Consider the following 19,094-nt stretch of genomic DNA (forward strand, 5'->3'; position numbering starts at 1 on the left):
ATCTCCATTCTTTTTTAAAAATATTTTGTTTTTAGTTGGACACAATACCTTTATTTTATTTTTATGTGGTGCTGAGGATCAAACCCAGTGCTCTGTGCCTGCTAGGTGAGCACTGTACCTTGAGCCACAACCCCAGCTTTCCATTCTTAATTTTTAAAAATTTGGGCTCATAAGTATAAATCAGTGTCTCCTTTTTTCTTGCTATGCTGGTTTTGAGGGGCAGCATCAGAAACCAACACTCAGAGGAGAACCCAGGTACACAGACCAAGACAAAGGAGAAGCTTATGATGACTTGTAAGTATTTTATCTCACCATCTTCTTTTCCCTGTCTGTCCTCTCACAAAGCTTGACCAGGCTCTCCCACTTCTTGAAAAAGGACCTGTCTTTGATTTGACAATGTGACACATATTCAGCTAGAATTCCCATCATCAATCAGAGGAAGCAAAAATGAGTATATGTGCTTTTAAGAAGGTACAGCAACAAGCTCATATAGCAAAAGCGTATAAACAAGTATATTACCTACTTAATTGCCTTAGCTGAACTTAAAAGCTCTGATCTTTAATTGCCTGATTGAACTCATCTAAAAAGCTACAATTTTTTAATCAAGGAGAAAATTAAATAGCTTTTGGTAAATAAAAAGGCATCTTTAATCTTAGTTTTATGGAATCCAAGTTATTAAATATGGACAAAACCTCTAAAATATTAAGTTAACAGCTACTCAATCTAGGGTAAATTTCTCATTACAATGCTTTACAAAAGTCTTCAGGGACATCTGGCTTCTTCTGTTCTTCAATAAAAAACACATGCTTTTAAATCTAGAAGGTAAAAGTTTCCATGAATAGCTAGGAAACATGTAAGTATATTTAATGAGGTCTATTACCACAGCCTACTGATTTCTACTGCTGAGTGCCCATGAACTACTGTTCATCGGCACTGTAATTCACTGGTTTTCCCTGACAGACAGGCATACATGCGCATACACTCCCTGGCCCCTACTGAGAACTCAATCCTTGAGAGGATCTGTTGGCCCACCAGCATGGCCCTCACTCACATCTTCCCACAACAGTGGTATTTTACAGTGGGCTACTCTGTGGGGATTGGCTGGGTCAGCAAAGACTGAAAAGAAAAGTACAAGTTCAGATTCTCTTTTGAAACCTTCCTTCCCTCAAACAGGGCATGCATCACTTCACTGCAGCCCACATCCATCACAAATCGGAAAGCTCTTTCTTCGCCTGAGCTACAACCAGCATCTGCCACTCTCTGAGAGCTCTGGTCAATCATATTTGCCCACAGAGACCACAGGATCATTGTTCTAGGAATCTGAGCCCACACTTCATTTTCCAATCTAGATAAAAACATTTGAAACATGTCTATCAAGATCTCAATTAAAATTAAAAAACGCAGTGATTTCTCTCAAACACAGAGTAAAACTAAAACCAAATAATACAGACACAGGAATATCAGAGGTACATCAACTTGTCAGCATAATTTCCAATTTTAAAGAAGAAAAGCCAAGTTGATTTCAGAATATCTAAAACATATTTTGCTGCACTTTAGAGTTCTTGGTGCTACTAAATTGTTTCAGGAAGTTATGGCTAGGACAATTCACTACAAGCCAGAATGATCCTGCACACCTGGAGTACAGAATGGTCCGAAGACTCATGTTCATCACAACACTCTCATTTCATGGTATAGTCCTTCTAATGAAGGCTCTGTGACTGAGCTCTATTTCTTCCTCTAGTTTCTTAGTCAAATGGACAGCAGGTGCTCAAAAAACAAAAAACAAACAAACAAAAAAACAACAGTGAAACGACGAGAATTGACCACTGGGTTAATCCTATTAAAATGGCTTAACCACTTTATGGGTTGGTGGGTATATGGAGGTAGAAGGACAGGGAACAGAAAGGAGCAATATAAGCCACATAATGTTAAATAACATTCCCTTAATCTTGATGGTGAAAAATGTTTCATTTTTCTTTCACTCACCAGATGTGTTTACATACTGATTTATACCCAGGGAAAGTAATACTAATACAGCTCAGCTCAGTTTATTCACCCTGCATCTATATTCTGTACCAACTATAATACAGAGATAGAGTATCTTTAATAAAAAATTTGGTTTATGATTTTGCAGGGGGAGGGGACTGGGGACTAAACTTAATGGTACTTTACCACTGATCTATATCCCGACATCCCTATACTCCCTCTTCTTTTGGAGATAGGTCTTGCTAAAATATTGAGGCTGACTTCAAACTCACAACCCTTCTGTTTCAACCCCCCAAGTCACTTGGATTACAGGCATGCATAGCTTATGATTCCACTTAATCAACATAAACAACTTCAAGAACTGAATAGTTTACTTGTTAAAATCTAAATATCTTCTTTAAGAGAAAGAATTTAAGAAGAAATTGGAAACACTAGGAATTAAAACCACCCACAAAAGAAAATAATGCTTGGTGACAGATATGATAATACACTTGATGATATCAGCTGTTTTCTCCCTCTCTTGATTTATACCTTTAAAAAAAATACTTTCCTTTAATTACATCTAATTGTATGCTGTTTCATTCTCCAAATGTACATAAAGCTAGGATGAGCAGATGTGTAAAATCAAACAGCACTATTTTAGCATTAGGCCCTGAAGTTGCTTTGTTATTGTCTCTTTCTCACTTAATAATTTGCTGCAAATGAATTTAGACATTTTGAGAACATTAAAAAAACACGAGGAGATTCCTTTTGCAACTTTCAACAGTCTTCTGATTATTTTCTCATGTGTTTTGTGACTCAATCAGGGGATTGTTTCTGATGCTATCACCACTTACTTATTTCAAGTTTTACTTTCCAGGTATATAAGCAATCTCTTAAGGAAATACATAATGACGTCTGAAATATTAATAAAAGGCAGGGTGCAACTGAACAAAAAGTGAAGGTTTTGCACTACCTAGAGTTAAGTAAGACAATCAAATCCTGTCACTTTCAATCACTATGAAATATCTTTTTACATATTTGGTAAATGTGATTCACAAAAATATAACACCAAGTTTATAATATAAATGAGAGAAAGAAACAAGAAAATAAAAGAAAGCAAAAAAAAAAAAACCCAACATAAACAAGCATCTTTTTGACTTCCAAATATATCAGCTAGCATAAATATCAGATCATTTTCCCCACTTTAAAAATCAAGGTATCTAGAGAGCTTCACCCTACCCCACCCCAAATTAAATCAGAGCTTATAACCCAGCACATACCTCTGTGTAAAATCTTTAAACTCCACAAATAGGTAAGGCCTTTAACAACCTAAATTTATAAAAGAAAAAACAGTATAATTATGGGGAACTTTCAACAGTTAAACATATCAACTGTAATTTTTCTTTTATAAGTCTAGAAACCAACAAGCTTTATTGAACATGTACCATTTCTGTGCCAGGTTCTGTGGGGACAAAGCTACATGTTCCTGCCTAGTTAGTTTATAATGTTCTGAAGATAAAGTACGCCAAGTGAAAGAAAGAAGTCTATGTATACAAAATGATCTGGAAGGCTATATACTATACTCTTTTTTTAAAAAAATATTTTTCAAAGAGAGAGAGGGAGAGGGAGAGGGAAAGAGAGAGAGAGAGAGAGAGAATTTTTAAATTTTTTTTTTTAAAGTTTTCGGCAGACACAACATCTTTGTTTGTATGTGGTGCTGAGGATAGAACCCCGGGCTGCACGCATGCCAGGCGATCGCGCTACCGCTTGAGCCACATCCCCAGCCCTATACTAAACTCTTAATGGTGCTACGGGCAGGGGAGGAGAGGGACAAAAAAAATTGTTTATACTTCTGTATGATTTTGTTTGAAGTCAAGACATTTTCGAACAAGGAGAGTGTGTGTGTGTTTGTGTGTGTGTGTGTGTGTGTGTGTGTGTGTTGCTAAGCACATGCTTTATCACTGAGTTACATCCCCAGCCTGAGAAATTTCTAAAAAGTTAACTAATAAAATAAGGCAGTGCATAGAATAGGAATCATTTTTCCTACCATTAGTCAGGAAGCCCTCACCTTCACAAGAAAGTCAAGGGAAAAAGACATTTTCACCAAATGTATTAAAATGTTAATTGGGGAACCTCGATGAATCATCTGCAGGAATTCTTTGTAATATTCTCACAACTATTTTTTTTTGTAAATTTAAAATAATTTCAATATAAAAAGCTTTTTAAAAACTTAAAAAAATTATCAGCGTAGGAAGGAATAAAATATACCAAGACAATTCTGGTGTAAAGCATGTATGTGGAGGAGTCACACAGACAATACTGAAAGCACAGGTCACAAAATGAGAAAATACAAACATTTGGAATTAGATTTGAATTTTTGTCTGTAATAGGCTAGAATTAAGAATAATCAGACAATGAGATATTGAATAAAGACATTTTAAAGATCTTAAGTACAAAGGTTACAAAGTGAACTTCTTTGTGGAAAATCTAATCAGAGGTTGCTGTTAAAAACCTAAAAGCCCAACTGCATGAGGTGAGGCTCTGGAGTCAATCACCAGCACTACAAAAATGAAACTTGCAAAATCTTTATACAAAGATTGTTGTACAGGGAGACGTACCTTTTATTCACAACCATTGACCCTGTAGGCACATGAACATACACTTACAATTTCAAGGTTGGCAATTGGTAATTAGATACCATAATTATGAAACTCAAAACTTCCCAGAAGAATTTAAAAGTACCCATCATTATAGAAAATATTAGGTAGTCAGAGCTACATTAACAAGAACACTTACCACAATGAAAAGTAATGAGTGGTTTAATATCTTAAAATGACAAAAAGAGGGCTGGGGCTAAATACAGAAAGATTTTAGTTGATCAAGAAAGACTAAGGGCAACATTAAAAACAGAAATGCAAAGGAGAAAACCAACTACTTCTACTAAAGAGGTAGAAGACAACAATCTATACCAATTAATATAGAGCAGAGGTTAACATATTTTAATTGTTCTCATAGAGTAGAATGTACTCCTGAAAGATTTGCTAATATGGTATGATCAACGCTATTGATTCTAAGAGAAAAAAAAAACATTTTTATAGAAAATTATTTCTTCTAAAATTTGGAATGAGACATTACAATAAAATGTATTCTGAAAAGTTAAACATAAAAAAGGAAATGTTAAAATATTAATAATGCAATATACATTATACACATGTATTGAAATGTCAACTGTTCTCCATAAATACATAATTGCTGTCAACCAAAAATTTTTTAAAAATTAAGTAAAAAATATTAATGATAATTTTATAACAGAAAAAAGGACAAGATATTTCTTTAAATGTTTATAATAATACTATCAATAATGACTACAGTTTTCTCTTTGAGTTGTAGGAGGTTACCTTATTTAGCCTTAGTTCTGAGGAGTCTGGGTGTTTTAAACTTAGAAATTGTTGAATATTGGGCTGGGGTAGTACTCAGTGGTAGAGTGGTCAACTAGCATATGCAAAGCCCTGAGTTCGATTCTTAGCACCATGTAAAAAATAAATAAAATAAAGGTATTGTATTATAATTGTATTGTATTAAAGGTATTTATTAAAATAAAGTTATTATATACCTTTATATATTAATACCTATATTGTATTAATACCTATATTGTATTATAATACAATACCTTTATTAAAATAAAGGTATTGTATTATAATACACAATAATTTATTTTTAAAAAATAAATTATTGTGTATTATAAAGCCTGCCCATTATAGACAGCAAACCACTAAAATTGTTTCAACAAAGCGAATAATCTGAAAACACTCCACAAAAGAGAGGCAATCCAACATATTCAGATTGTCAAGTAGTAAAAAGATAAAACAAATAGTATCTTGATTTCATGATACTGCTAAAATTATAAATTTTTTAGAGATTCAAAAAGAAACTGTTCTTCCAACTATCAAAGTAGACTACATTTTCCTTTAAAGCATGTAAGTATCACTGTAAAATAAGCTAGAAATCTATCTATTGAAAATTTAGAAAGTATTATGGGTATTCAGTAGGCTAGGTTTCAAAACAATGACTTGACAAAGCCTTGACACTATAAAAGTATTTATATCTGCTGTCAATCACTCACTCCTTGACATGTCAAGTACACATCCTTTCAGGGACAACTTCAATCAACATTAGCACTCAAAATACAGTACACGGTGTCACTGCTTCAAAAATGTGAGGAAAAATAAAATGTGTTAGATGGCAGGAAAGCATTCCTTTTTACAGGAGACCAGATTCAAATGAATAGTGGATAAAAATCATGGAGCAGGTTGGAAGGCTGAAATCAGACAGTTTATATGGATTTCTTCAAGGAAAAATTCCCTCCTGCCATATATCCTACAAGAGAAAATTTGAACAACATATCACAGAGGCTGACAGAGGTCAATCCTGTAATGAACTTTGGCTCTATGGGTTTGCCTTGCATGCCAGATCATTAAAACCTGGAAAATAAAGTTCACTTGAGGAAAAAGGGATGCCTTAAATGTAGTTCTAAGACATGAAGAGAATCTGACGCTGGGTGCAGTCGTGCACACCTGAAGTCCCTGCTACTTGTAAGGCTGAGGCAGGAGGTTCACTTGAGTCCAGGAGTTCAAGACCAGTCTGGGCAACACAACAAGACCTGGTCTCAAAATTAATTTGAAGCAATTATATGTATTACTTTATTACTCTTTCACTTGTAATTTTTTATCCCCCCTTTTTTTTCTTTTTGGGTGGTACTAGAAAACAAACCTAGGCCTTGCATATGCCAGACAAGCACTCTATCACTGAGCTCCTGCCAGCCCTCTTCTCTTTTTTTTTTAAAACTAGTTCTCACCTTCACTTCTCCCTCTTATTTCCTCCCACTGAGACTCTTAGGAAAGCTGCATAAAAGAGCAATGGGCCTGGAGTTCGACAGCCCTGGGCCTGGGGTTAGATAGTCCTGTGTTCAAATTGGCACTAATTAGACAATAACTCTAGGTAAGTTATTTAACTTTCCTAAACCTCATGTTGCATAATACAACATATATTCAACAGTCTGAAGTTTATAGGGTTGCTATGAAGACTAAATGACATAATATTTGTATATCAACTTATAACAATGATTGGGACATGAAGTATTCAACATACACCTATTTCCCATCTTGACCCTGATCCTTTAAACTTGGCATCAGCTAAAACTATACTCATGTGCCCACCAAGGGAACTCAAGAAGTTGATGTTATCTTTGGAACATTACAGGACAAAGAATCACAAATACTGGAAATCCAACCAGGCTTATTAAAACATGTATTTTACAAATCATAACCTTTGACCTATTAATCTGCTAGTCATATTTTAACTGGCACAGTCCTCCCAGTGTCAGGCGTTAGCCATGTGCCAATCTGGCATATGTTGGTTTCAACAAAGGATTATCCAATTTGGGGACCTACTCAGATTATACACACACACACACACACACACACACACACACACACACACACACACTTTGAAGGTATTATACAAGCTTAAGTCCCCAGCAGAGTTCTTGAAAAGCGACGAGAAGAGCAAAATTATCAAAAGCCTTTCTTCTACTCCAGCCATAAGCAGTTTTCATTACTATAATCTGACAAAGCATAAAAGCTGGAGAAACTGGACATACTTTAGAAATCACCCCCAAATTTAAAAAATGTAAAGGCATATTATCAATGACTTAAATGAGCACTTATTTTAACAACTGTCACTAAAATAATCTGTCATATTTTCAGTTACCCAATAGGCAAGCCCTGTATTTAAAGCTTGCTTATTTTTTCTGCTGACTGTGTCCACTTCCTAGCCTTCCCACTCCAACAGAAAAGAGCAGTGGCCTTGCTTGGCTGCCACACACGAGAGGCAGGCAAGGTTTATGATGTCCCAGAAAAACACGCTTCTCTATTTTTGCCAAGTTCAATAGATAATTGAGTACACAGAACTTGTAAATTTCTTTTTTTTTTCAGTTTATATTCTTTGCTTTTTTTCACCCTTTATCATACGTGTTATTAAACTTTAGAGCCAATAACTGCCAAAAGCCACAAAGCATTCCATCCCCCCCTGAGATTAGAAAAGGAAATGAAACATTTTTATTTTCATCTAAACAAGTGATTTAAGTACTCAGATTTCATATGAATCCACCTACACATGTAGATTAGAAGCTACTTAGCAGCAATAGCATCAGAAAAGAAAGTTCTCATCACCTTGAGCAGTTCACACCAATAATTAGAGAGAAAAAAGGAAAGCTGTGAATTACAATGAACTAAGACTAAATAAGTGTTCATGTTGGATTAAAGAATTTGAGTTGTCAGTTTGATGTATAATGAATGTGAAAATAAGCCATTTAATTAAATGGTACATGATATAATCACTTTGTTCTGCATTAAACCATTTAAATTATCAGAGTGCCTTTAGTTTAGCAATTGTTTACTATTATACCACCCTATGACTTCTCTTAGACACTGTTTAGCCTACATTATTCCAAATTTGAAACCTGGAACTTACACAGAAATGTTAGTTTAGTTGATATATTTCATCAGTTTATTAGTGAAATCAGGAAACAGAAAAGCTGCTTTTAATGACAAAGGGAATAAGCTCCTAGTTGTAGTTGATAAAAAAAAATGAAAAAAATGAAGAACATAAAAAAGATTGCAAAAATATTTAAGAGCAAAGTAGCATTTTTTGCATGTTTTTAATGATTTGGACTTTTAAATATTTACTAATTTTATGCCTATAACTACAACATGTTCAAAACACTAGTTATCTTTTGAAGAGGCTGAGAATTCTAGTGGTCAACCTGATCACTATGGTCTCTGCAAACCCAGGATATAGAAAAGGTGAGAGTACCACTGAGCCTAAGAGGTATCAATGTGCTGTGTTGGGGGTTAGTCTATGAAGGGGAGAAAAGACAAAAATGATAAAAGCTGAAGGCAACTAAGAAGAATCTGATAGTCAACTAAAAGTGAGGGAAAAAAAATACTGAAGACATAAAAGTAGGCTTAACTAGAAGGATCAAATCACTCAAATTTCCCAAGCCATATACTTACTGCTACTGCAATTCTTCCAAGGACATGTTCTGGAATTTTCCTATATACATCCAAAGATCCCCCTGCAAGAGACAAACATCTTGTGTTACCTCAAATGCAACTACTAGAACAGGGCACTGGGCTCCTCTCTGTACAATCATGGTGAGAATGTTTTTCTTCTTATATCATGCGTTGAAGTATGACTAGTCATCATGAAATATAACTAAACACTTCTATTTTATTCCCAATTGTGCGGTCACCTACAAGAAAAAAACTGAAGGACATTAGTCCAGGGCAGACTAAGAATCTGTATTTTATAGAAACGTGAATACACACGTACAAAAAACCAAACAAACAAAAAAAAAACTAAAGATCAACATGACAATCACACTTGTCATTTCATTTGTGTGCCAGTTTTCTCAAATGTAAACCACAGCCTCATCTAGAAAGTTTTACATTAGCCAAATAAAAGCTGGTGGATATGAGGTTCAAAACACACAGTGACTTAAAAAGCAAAAATAGCAATGTTACTTTTATCTTAATGAATGTTACCTTCAAATTAGGTACCAAAACAAGCAATCAATCTATTTTCAAGATACTTTCTTGGTTTTCTGGAAAGTCTCTTTGGAAAATGACTTTATGAGGTAAAAAAGAAAAACCAGTATCTTTATATAATAAATTATTTTTTACCAAATGGTTTTCACTAACATCCTTCATCTTTACCAAATTCAGCTTTAAATGATTTTTTTGCCAATTAAAAAAACAATAAATTATGAATATAATTAAGACAGCAATCATGGTTTTTTTGTTTGTTTTCATTTTTAACAGTCTAGACATTACACAATTAGCACACAGTAGGTGTTTAAAAATATCTGTCAGGGACTGGGGTTGTGGCTCAGTAGTAGAGCGCTCTCCTTGTATGTGTGAGACCCTGGATTCTACCCTCAGCACCACATAAAAATAAATAAAGAAAATAAAGGTATCAAAAAAAAATCTGTCAGATAAATCAATGCATGAGTGAAAACTACCATGAATCTCACCAGATAGGTGCAGTTGCTCTGAAGCAATTCCAAAAAAGGAACCCACACCATTTGTAGCAACAATAGCATCACTGAAATAACTGAAATTTCATAGGTGACTATTTTGAAGAAATCAATATTCTTTGGAAGTATAAATTTGGGTATGCTTATTAAATTTTCAATATCATATTAGTGGTATAAGAACTTCAACAATATAGTTTATGCAAAGAACTATTACTTCATTCATTAATGACATAAGACTAATAATGTATGATGACTTATTTTTTTGATTGTGGATGGACACAATATTATCCATTTATTTATTTATCTATCTATCTATCTATTTATTTATGTGGTGCTGAGGATCGAACCCAGTGCCTCACACATGCCAGATGAGTGTGATAATACTGAGCCACAACCCCAGCCCTGATAACATTTTTTAAGAGTCAAATTAAGGTGCACAGCCTTCCATTTGTACAAAGAAACTGTCCAGAATATTTGAGATTTTTTTCACATCAAAGGCTAAAAATTAATATTTACCATTTTACTATTGGATGATTTACAAGGTATTAAGCTGAAGCATATTACTCTTGAAATGTTGTCAAGTATACAAATGTTTACATTTTTATGTCTCATTTTCCTAAAACTGGAACATCAGAAAAAAATTATTTTCTTTATAAAAATATTGTATATATGGGCTGGGGCAGTGGCTCAGTGGTAGAATACTTGCTTTGCATGTGTGAGGCACAGGGTTTGATCCTCAGCACCACATAAAAATGAATTAATAAGGTGCTGGGTTGTGGCTCAGTGGTAGAGCTCCTGCCTAGCATGTGTAAGGCCCTGAGTTTGAGTTTCAGTACCACATAAAAATAAATAAATTAAAGGTGTTGTGTCCAACTACAACTAGAAAATAAATATATTTAAAAAAATGAATTAATAGGGGTGGGGCTGGGGCTCAGTGGTAGCGCGCTCGCCTAGCCATGGGAGGCTCTAGGTCTGATCCTCAGCACCACATAAAAATAAATAACATAAAGACGATATTAAGGGGCTGGGGATGTGGCTCAAGTGGTAGCATGCTCGCCTGGCATGCACGGGGTGCTGGGTTCGATCCTCAGCACCACATAAAAATGGAATAAAGATGTTGTGTTCACTGAAAACTAAAAAATAAATATTAAAAAAAAGGACGATATTAAAAAAAGACAGACAGATTGTGAGGTCTGGTTTATCCCTAAATAATAGACATTTATATACTTGGAAATTGGTGTTTTCACTCCAGGGAGCACTTTTCCTGAAAACTCCAGCCAATTGCTAGAGACTACCTGTACCTGTGCCTGCCTTAGCTTAGATTCCATTCCCTGTGCCTGCCTTAGCTTAGATTCTCAGAGACATCTTTTAAAGGCCATTGGAACTCAAAAAAAAAAAAAATACTCAAACAAAAAAAAACAAACTAAAAATAAAGGTATTGTGTCCTTCTACAACTAGAAAAATTTAAAAATATTGTAAATGAACACATAAAGCTACTGGCTTTCTACCATCTTGTTTAAAGCAAATAGAGGAAAATTATAATTCTTTTAGGTAAGTTTTGCTTGTACTTTTTAGATTCTAACAAGAAGCTGGGAAACCACAGTATAACTAAACCTTATGCATTGGCTCTAGGGGCTAATGGGAAAACCATGAAGAAAAAAAAAAGAAAAAGACAGGTCTAATGAGCAGAACCATCCTTATTTACTAAAGCAGAACTTTTATTATAGATTCAATGAAAGTGAAAATGTGGCAGAAAAATAAGTTTATATTCTCATTGATCTTTTAGATGAACTGGCAATTCCAAGGATAAATAAGCTGCAGAAGATCGAGGTTTCCAGGTTAGTCCTGGGAAGGCTGGTAGCTCATTGAGCTGATCCCTTGGGAAAGGAACAGCTTGAGGGATACAGAACCTGGAGGTGCAAACTCATGCATATGTACCAGGACAAAGTCCTTGGTGAGGAGATTTATTTTTACAAAGGGAGTGAATTAGAGTTTGATTAGCTAAATGAACAATGGTTTAAACAAGCTGAACCAAAAAGTCAAAGATTATCTTACCACCATTATCAGCAGAATAAGCAAAAAAGGAATCCCATTTTGAGGTAGTTCACTGGTTTTTGTAAATACCTCTTTAATCTCAGATCCTGCCTTCCTTAGACCTCCATGGATAAATCTTTACACAGCTGGCTCTGGTTCATCACTGATTCATCCTGTCCTTTCCATGCTCACAAGAGATACATGTCAGAGATGAAAAATAATGTAGCAGATCCACACAGAATCAAAAGTTCCTGTTAAGCCCTTTGTGCAGTTTGGTAACTCTTATCAGGCTAAAAATTGAAGAGAGTTCTGGTTTAATTTTTATTCAGTTTTACTATCATTTCTATCCTACAAATCTTTCCTAAAATGTTGGCTTTTTTTTGTTGTTTATTTGTTTGTTTTAGTTCTGGGAAACGAACTGAGGGCCTTGCACATGCAAGGCAAGCCCTCTATCTTTGACAAATGGGAGAAAACTGAGTCCCAGAGATGTGAGTGTTATAGAATAGACATGAGTCAGTTGACGAAGAGCTCAGAGAAGACCTGACCCTTTGAACTCCCCAAAATGCAAAGATCTAAAAAGTTCCCCAATAACATTACACAGCTTTAGAGTCACAAAGGAACTTTTTTATAGCTTAAAGAAATCCCACTGCAATGTTGTGTTATTAAAACGCATACGGACAGAGTTTAATCTTAGCTGAGATGATGGTATTCAAGATATTCAGGAACTCATTTGTGGCTCCTAGGTTTCAAACATTTTGTTTATTATTCCAAGGTCACTGGTTTGCTTGCTGTGACCTGCCACTTCCTTGTGTTATTTGGCCACCTAACATTCCTGGCCAGATATTTCCCTGCATGCCCTATTCACCATGGGAACCAAGAGGAAGACTGCCAGTAGTAGATTAGTAAAAACCCATGCCAATTGATAAACTACTACACACTTCTATTGATAAATCAGGACCACCACTGTTGTAAAAGTAGACCAAAGGGTCCTATTAAGGATCTAAAACAGAAAGTAGTTATCATGCACATAAGATAAATATAAATATGTAGTAAATGAACAAGAGGCAACAATAGTTTTATTAGTCCCAAAATTTGCTTTAAAATGACCATGATTATTATTAATGTCAACTAAATGAAATCATGAACCACAAGCAAAAATTTCAGTAGAAACTCTCTTAGTTCCTGCTGGTTGAAAATATAAAAAGCCCTTTCTTTGCAATAGGGTATTTTATTTTGTGGGGATGGATCAATTTATTCCTGTGGTGATAATTTAAATACGTGTATATGTACTGAGACCTACTATTTGGATGTTTGAGTGAACTTAAGCTAAGACTTAATAAAAAGGTTGACTACACATCACTCCCCTACTTAGAACTTTCCAAAGGCTTCCTAATAAAGTCAGACTAAAACCTAAATTTCCTTGACATGGTGGACAAGGTCGCTACAATCTTGCTTCTATCTGCTGCTCTGATCTCCTGTTGAGCCACAGGTCCTCTCATCATTACTCTCTAGTCACTTAAACCTTCTTGATTACATCAAACTTGCTCCCACCTTGCAGCATTTATACTCGATACTCCTTCGACCTTGAAGCTCTTCCCCATGACCTTCCCTGAGCTAACTCAATGACATTAAGGTCTCTGTTACAATGCCATCTCTTAAAAAAAAAAAAAAGCCATCACTGACCACTCTATCTAGACTCCTCTATCTACTCTGGATTATAACTGGACAAAACCTTCCCAAATTTGACAAAAAATATTAATCTATACATCCCAAAAGTTTATTAAATTCCATAAAGATAGATTCAAAGAAATTCATACCTAAACACATCATATGAAACTTCCCATAGCCAATGACAAAAAGAGAATCTTGAAAGCAGCAGAAGACTCAACGTATTATAAGAACTCCTCTATAAGATCAACGGTTGATTATTCATAAAAAACTATGGAGATCAGAGGCAATGGAATGGTACATTCAAATATCTTTAAAAAACATGACCAAGCAATCACTCTAAAACTATCCTGTTAAATATGAAGGAGAAATTAAAACATTCCCCGGTACACAAAAATTGAAAAAATAAATCACTAGCTGGCCTATCTTAAAAGAGTTAAAATGGACTCTTTCATACTGAAGGAACATAAGATTGAAGTTATAAGATAATAACCAAATTCATATGAAGAAATAATGAATATTTATATAGGTCTAAATAGGTAAGTACAAAAGATAAATGTATTTTTTTGCTTCTATCATTTTTCCTCCTACCAGATTAAAAAGACAAAATCATAAAGCAATAATTATAAATCTGTGTGAGACACACAATGAATAAGAATGTAATTTATAAAGCAATAACAGCACAAAAGAGAGGGAAAGAAATTGAACTCTATAGGATCAAAATTTTTGTATAGAGATTGCCCCTGATTTATAATTGTTCACCTTTCAATATTTTAGCTTTATGATGGTGCAAAAATAATACACATTTAGCAAAACTGTACCTGTAATTTTGATCTTTTTCCAGATAAGGAATATGTAGTAAAATATGCTCTTGCTAAATTGGGCAAAAGCAGAGAGCTACAGCCCCTAGTCAGCCACATGATCATGAGGGCACACAATTGATACATTTACCATGTTGTTAAGTTACAACATTCAGTATATTAGGTTTATGAAATGCCTTTTTATGATATTTTGAATTTATGATGGGGCGTAAACTTATCATAAGATGAAGAACATCTGTACCATTGAAATGGAGTTGATAATAATCTGAACTGAATTGTTATTAAATGTTAATTATAATCCCTAAGGCAATCAGAAATACAAAATACCAAAATTTCTAGAATGCAGTTAAAGTAGTGCTTAGAGGAAAATTTATAGCTATAAATGCTTTTGTTTGTAAGAAAGATTTAAACGCAATATCTTAACTTTCTACTGAAAAAGAAAACAAAAAGAATAGCATAATCCAACAAAACAGAAAAAAGGACTAGAACATGTCAATAAAGCCAAAATGTGTTTCTTGAAAAAGAAACTGAGAATATTTTGGTAACACTGACCAAGAAGAGAGAAGACTCAAATTACTTCAACCTATAACAATTTGGAATAAAGAAGAGAACATGACTACCAATTTTCCAGAAATAAAAAGTACTATATGGGAATATTAGAAACAACTGTACACTGACAAATTAGATAACTTAATTGAAGTGTTATTCTAATATAAAAACTGAACAATGACATTATAAGAAAACTATAGATCAATATCCCTTTTGAACAAGGATGTAAATATCCTCAACAATGTATGTGGTTAACATGTACAAAACTCTGGGTTTAATCTCAACATCTCATACACACACACACACACACACACACACACACACACACATCTGTATAATTTATCATCAATAAAATATTAACAAACTGAAATTAGAAATATATGAAAAGAATGTATATCATAACCACATAGAATATTGCCAGGATCCCAATGTTGATTTATCATGAGCAAATCAATTAACATAATATGCCATGTTAATAGAAGAAAGGACCAAAACCACATAATAATTTCAAAAGACAGAGAAATGTGACAATATTTAATATCTTTTCATGATAAAAAAAAAACACTCAACAAAATAGAAATAGGAGGGAATTTTCTCAAACTGATAAAGTATAACTACTAAAACCCCACAGTAAATATCATGCTTCCCAGAGAATGACTGAAGGCTTTCCCTCCAAAATCAGGTGCAAGAAAAAGGATGTCTGCTCTCATTATTTCTATTCTAGCCAGAGTAATTAAGCAAGAAAAGTAAGTAAAATAAAAAGCCTCTAGATTGAAAAGGAAGAAAGAAATAAAACTTCCTCTACTTTCAGATGGTATGCTATGTATATAGAAAACTCTTAAGAAAGACACACACACACACACAAAAAAAAACTAATACTAAAATTGATAAACAAGTTCAGCAAAGTTACAGGATACAAGACCAATAACAATAAACAAAAACCAATTATATTTCTATACACTAGCAATGAACAATCCAAAAGTAAAATTAAGAAAATAATTCAAGTTACAGTATCATTTAAAAAAAATATTAGGAGGCTGGGGTTGTGGCTCAGTGGTAGAGCTCTTGACTGGTATATGTGAGGCACTGGGTTCAATCCTCAGCCCACATAAAAATAAATAAATATAAAAGGGGAGGGGAGGGGAGGGGAGGGGAGAGGGGATAGTAGAGAATAGGAGGATAGACAGCAGAATATATCAGTCACTAGAATGGCAATATGTAAATCAATGGAAGGGTAACTGATGAGATATAGCAATCTGTATATTGGGTAAAATTGGGAGTTCGTAACCCACTTGAATCAAACTGTGAAATATGATATATTAAGAACTATGTAATGTTTTGAACGACCAACAATAAAAATAAATAAATAAATAAAATAAAATAAAGGTGTTGTGTCCATCTACAACAAAAAAATTTTTAAATAAAATAAATGATGGTGCCAAAATAATACACATTTAGTAAAAACTGTACCTATAATTTTGATCTTTTTCCAGACAAGGAATATACAGTAAAATATATTCTTGCAAAATTGGCCAGGAGCAGAGAGCTACAGCTCTCAGTCAGCCATGTGATGATAATCATAAAAATATTTTAAAATAAAAATAAATAAAATATTAGGAGTAAATTTAACAAATAATTGCAAAACTTTACACTCAATATTAATATATATTACTGAAAAAATTGAGATCCAAATAAGTGGAAAGACATTTTATATTCATGGAATGGAACACTTTATATTTTTAACACAATAATACTGCACAAATTGATCTACAAATTCAGTACAATCCCCACCAAAATCTCAGATGGCTTTTTTAGAGAAATGAATGATGGTTCTAAAATTCATATGAATTTATACTTCTCAATTTCAATACTTATTATAAAACAATAACAATCTAGAGTAATCAAGCACTCTAGATTGAATGTGGTACTAGCATAAAGACAGACAAAAAGATCAATGGAACAGAACTGAAAGTACAGAAATACATTTTATGAGTCAATTAATTTTCAACTAGGTTGGCATGAAAATTAAAGGGGAAAATAGTCTTTTCAACAAATGTACTAACATAAATGGATATTGACAGGCAAAGGAATGAGTTTGGACTCCTATCTCACACTGTATGTAAAAGTTAACTCAAAAGTGGACCAAAACCATAAATATAAAAGCTAAAATTATAAAATGAGTTAGAAGAAAATAGGTATAAATTTTTGTGATGTGGGATTATACAAAGGCTTCTTAAATAGGACATCTAAAGCAACAAGTTGGCAATGATACAGAGAAATTAGAATCTTCATACATTGTTGGTGTGGATATAAACTAGTATAAATGGAACAAAACAATTTGACAGTTCCTCAAAACTTTGAAGAGGCTTATCATATAACCTAGCAATTCTACACCAGGATATAAATTCAAGAGAACTGAATCAATATACATACACAAAACAACCCATATACAAATACACAGTAGTAGTATCCATTATTAGGCAAAAGTGAAAATATTCCAAATGACCATCAATTCATAAAACAATAAACAAAATGCTGTATAGCCATGCAATAAAATATTATTCAATGAAAAAGAAATGAAATACTGGTACATGTTTCAATGTGCATGAACTCTGAAAACATTATATTAACTGAAAGAAGTCCAGATGCAAAGACCATATATTGTAGGACTCCATTATGTGAAAACTTCCCGAATAGGTAAAGTTGTCAAGGCAGTAAAATCAGGTTGACAGGCACTAGAGGGAAGGAGGCTAATGAGGGACTTATAAAGGGTAGGGATTTTCTTTCTGGGAATACTTAAAAAGGGTTTTGAAATTAGATAGTGATGATGGTTGCATAACCTTAGCAACATACTAAAGACCACTAAAATTATATACTTTAAAAGAGTGAATGTTTTATGATATTTGAATTACATGTTAATTAAAATGTTTTAATATAACTGAATAACTGAAGACTTCAAAGAAAGAATGATGAAAATTTAAACAGTAACCTATATTGGCATATGAATCCTCTTTTACTAGTTGATCTCCACAACTGTCATACTTCTATATTTTAGTAAGATTTTAAATTCTTGACATCTACTAGAACTAATTTAGCACACATTATACAGTTATTGTAGTATATCAAGGTATCAGTGTTGACTCATTAAAAGTCTTGCATAGGGGCATGAACTACCTGGTTTAGTAATGTATTGAGAACTCTCACAAGGAGCTAAGTACATCTTTATTTAAAATATTGCGTTTTAGTGGCTAGACATGGAAAAGACTGAACATGTGAAATTTAAAGACTGCTTGGATTTAAAGTGAATAAACAACAATAATGATGACTTCATTTCATTGTTTAGGATACCCGGAAACCTTCATTTTGTCACAATTTTCAGATTAGGAAAGCTACAAAAATAGAAACGATTAAAAAAATACAGAAGAAAGGAAAGGGCTAAAGTCCAGAGAAAACCAAACACATCTGACTAAACAGCTGTGTTGAAAAACAATTTCTTATCTTGCAATTAAGAACCCATTTCTTTCTGAAAGACACAGGACATTGGGTTAATAGATTTCTTTAAAAGAAAATCTGTTTTGGCTATTGAAACATTAAAAGAACAGAACATCTGTTTTGCAAGTAAAGACAGATTGCATAGAAGAATCAAATATCAAACCACTGATTAGACTAGCATTTAATCTATTCTATTTAAATTTTCAATAAAAGTAAATGAAGTTACATTCTTAAAATTATAACTCAGCCATAAATATTTAACACCAGGAACCTCTAACACTAAGATGCTTTCAGAGTATGAAGAAAGGAATTATTAGTATATTTTAATCACCTTAAGTTGTTCTTGACATCTGTATCAAAATCAGATTGTAAAAACTTCAATGTGCATAAACTCTGAAAACATTATATTAACTGAAAAAAGTCCAGATACAAAGACCATATATTGTAGGACTCCATTATGTGAAAAT

At 33.5% G+C, this 19,094-nt stretch overlaps 1 protein-coding gene across 11 annotated transcripts in view; it reads right to left on the minus strand.

Annotated features, from left to right (window-relative positions):
- The window catches only part of Map2k5 (mitogen-activated protein kinase kinase 5), a 236,736-nt gene that overhangs the window by 129,598 nt on the left and 88,044 nt on the right, over positions 1-19,094 (minus strand). For all 11 annotated transcript variants that reach the window (XR_013438726.1, XM_078049410.1, XM_040276276.2 and 8 more), the window contains 2 exons: positions 9,042-9,103; positions 3,249-3,297 (listed from right to left, as the gene is read on the minus strand). Coding sequence is in view for 10 of the 11 variants with exons in the window: in XM_078049410.1 (XP_077905536.1) it covers positions 3,249-3,297; positions 9,042-9,103 (111 nt within the window). In the remaining variant the exon portion in view is untranslated. The remainder of the gene's footprint in view (positions 1-3,248; positions 3,298-9,041; positions 9,104-19,094) is intronic.

The sequence above is a fragment of the Ictidomys tridecemlineatus genome, chromosome 5, assembly GCF_052094955.1.
Source record: "Ictidomys tridecemlineatus isolate mIctTri1 chromosome 5, mIctTri1.hap1, whole genome shotgun sequence".
NCBI lineage: Eukaryota > Metazoa > Chordata > Mammalia > Rodentia > Sciuridae > Ictidomys > Ictidomys tridecemlineatus.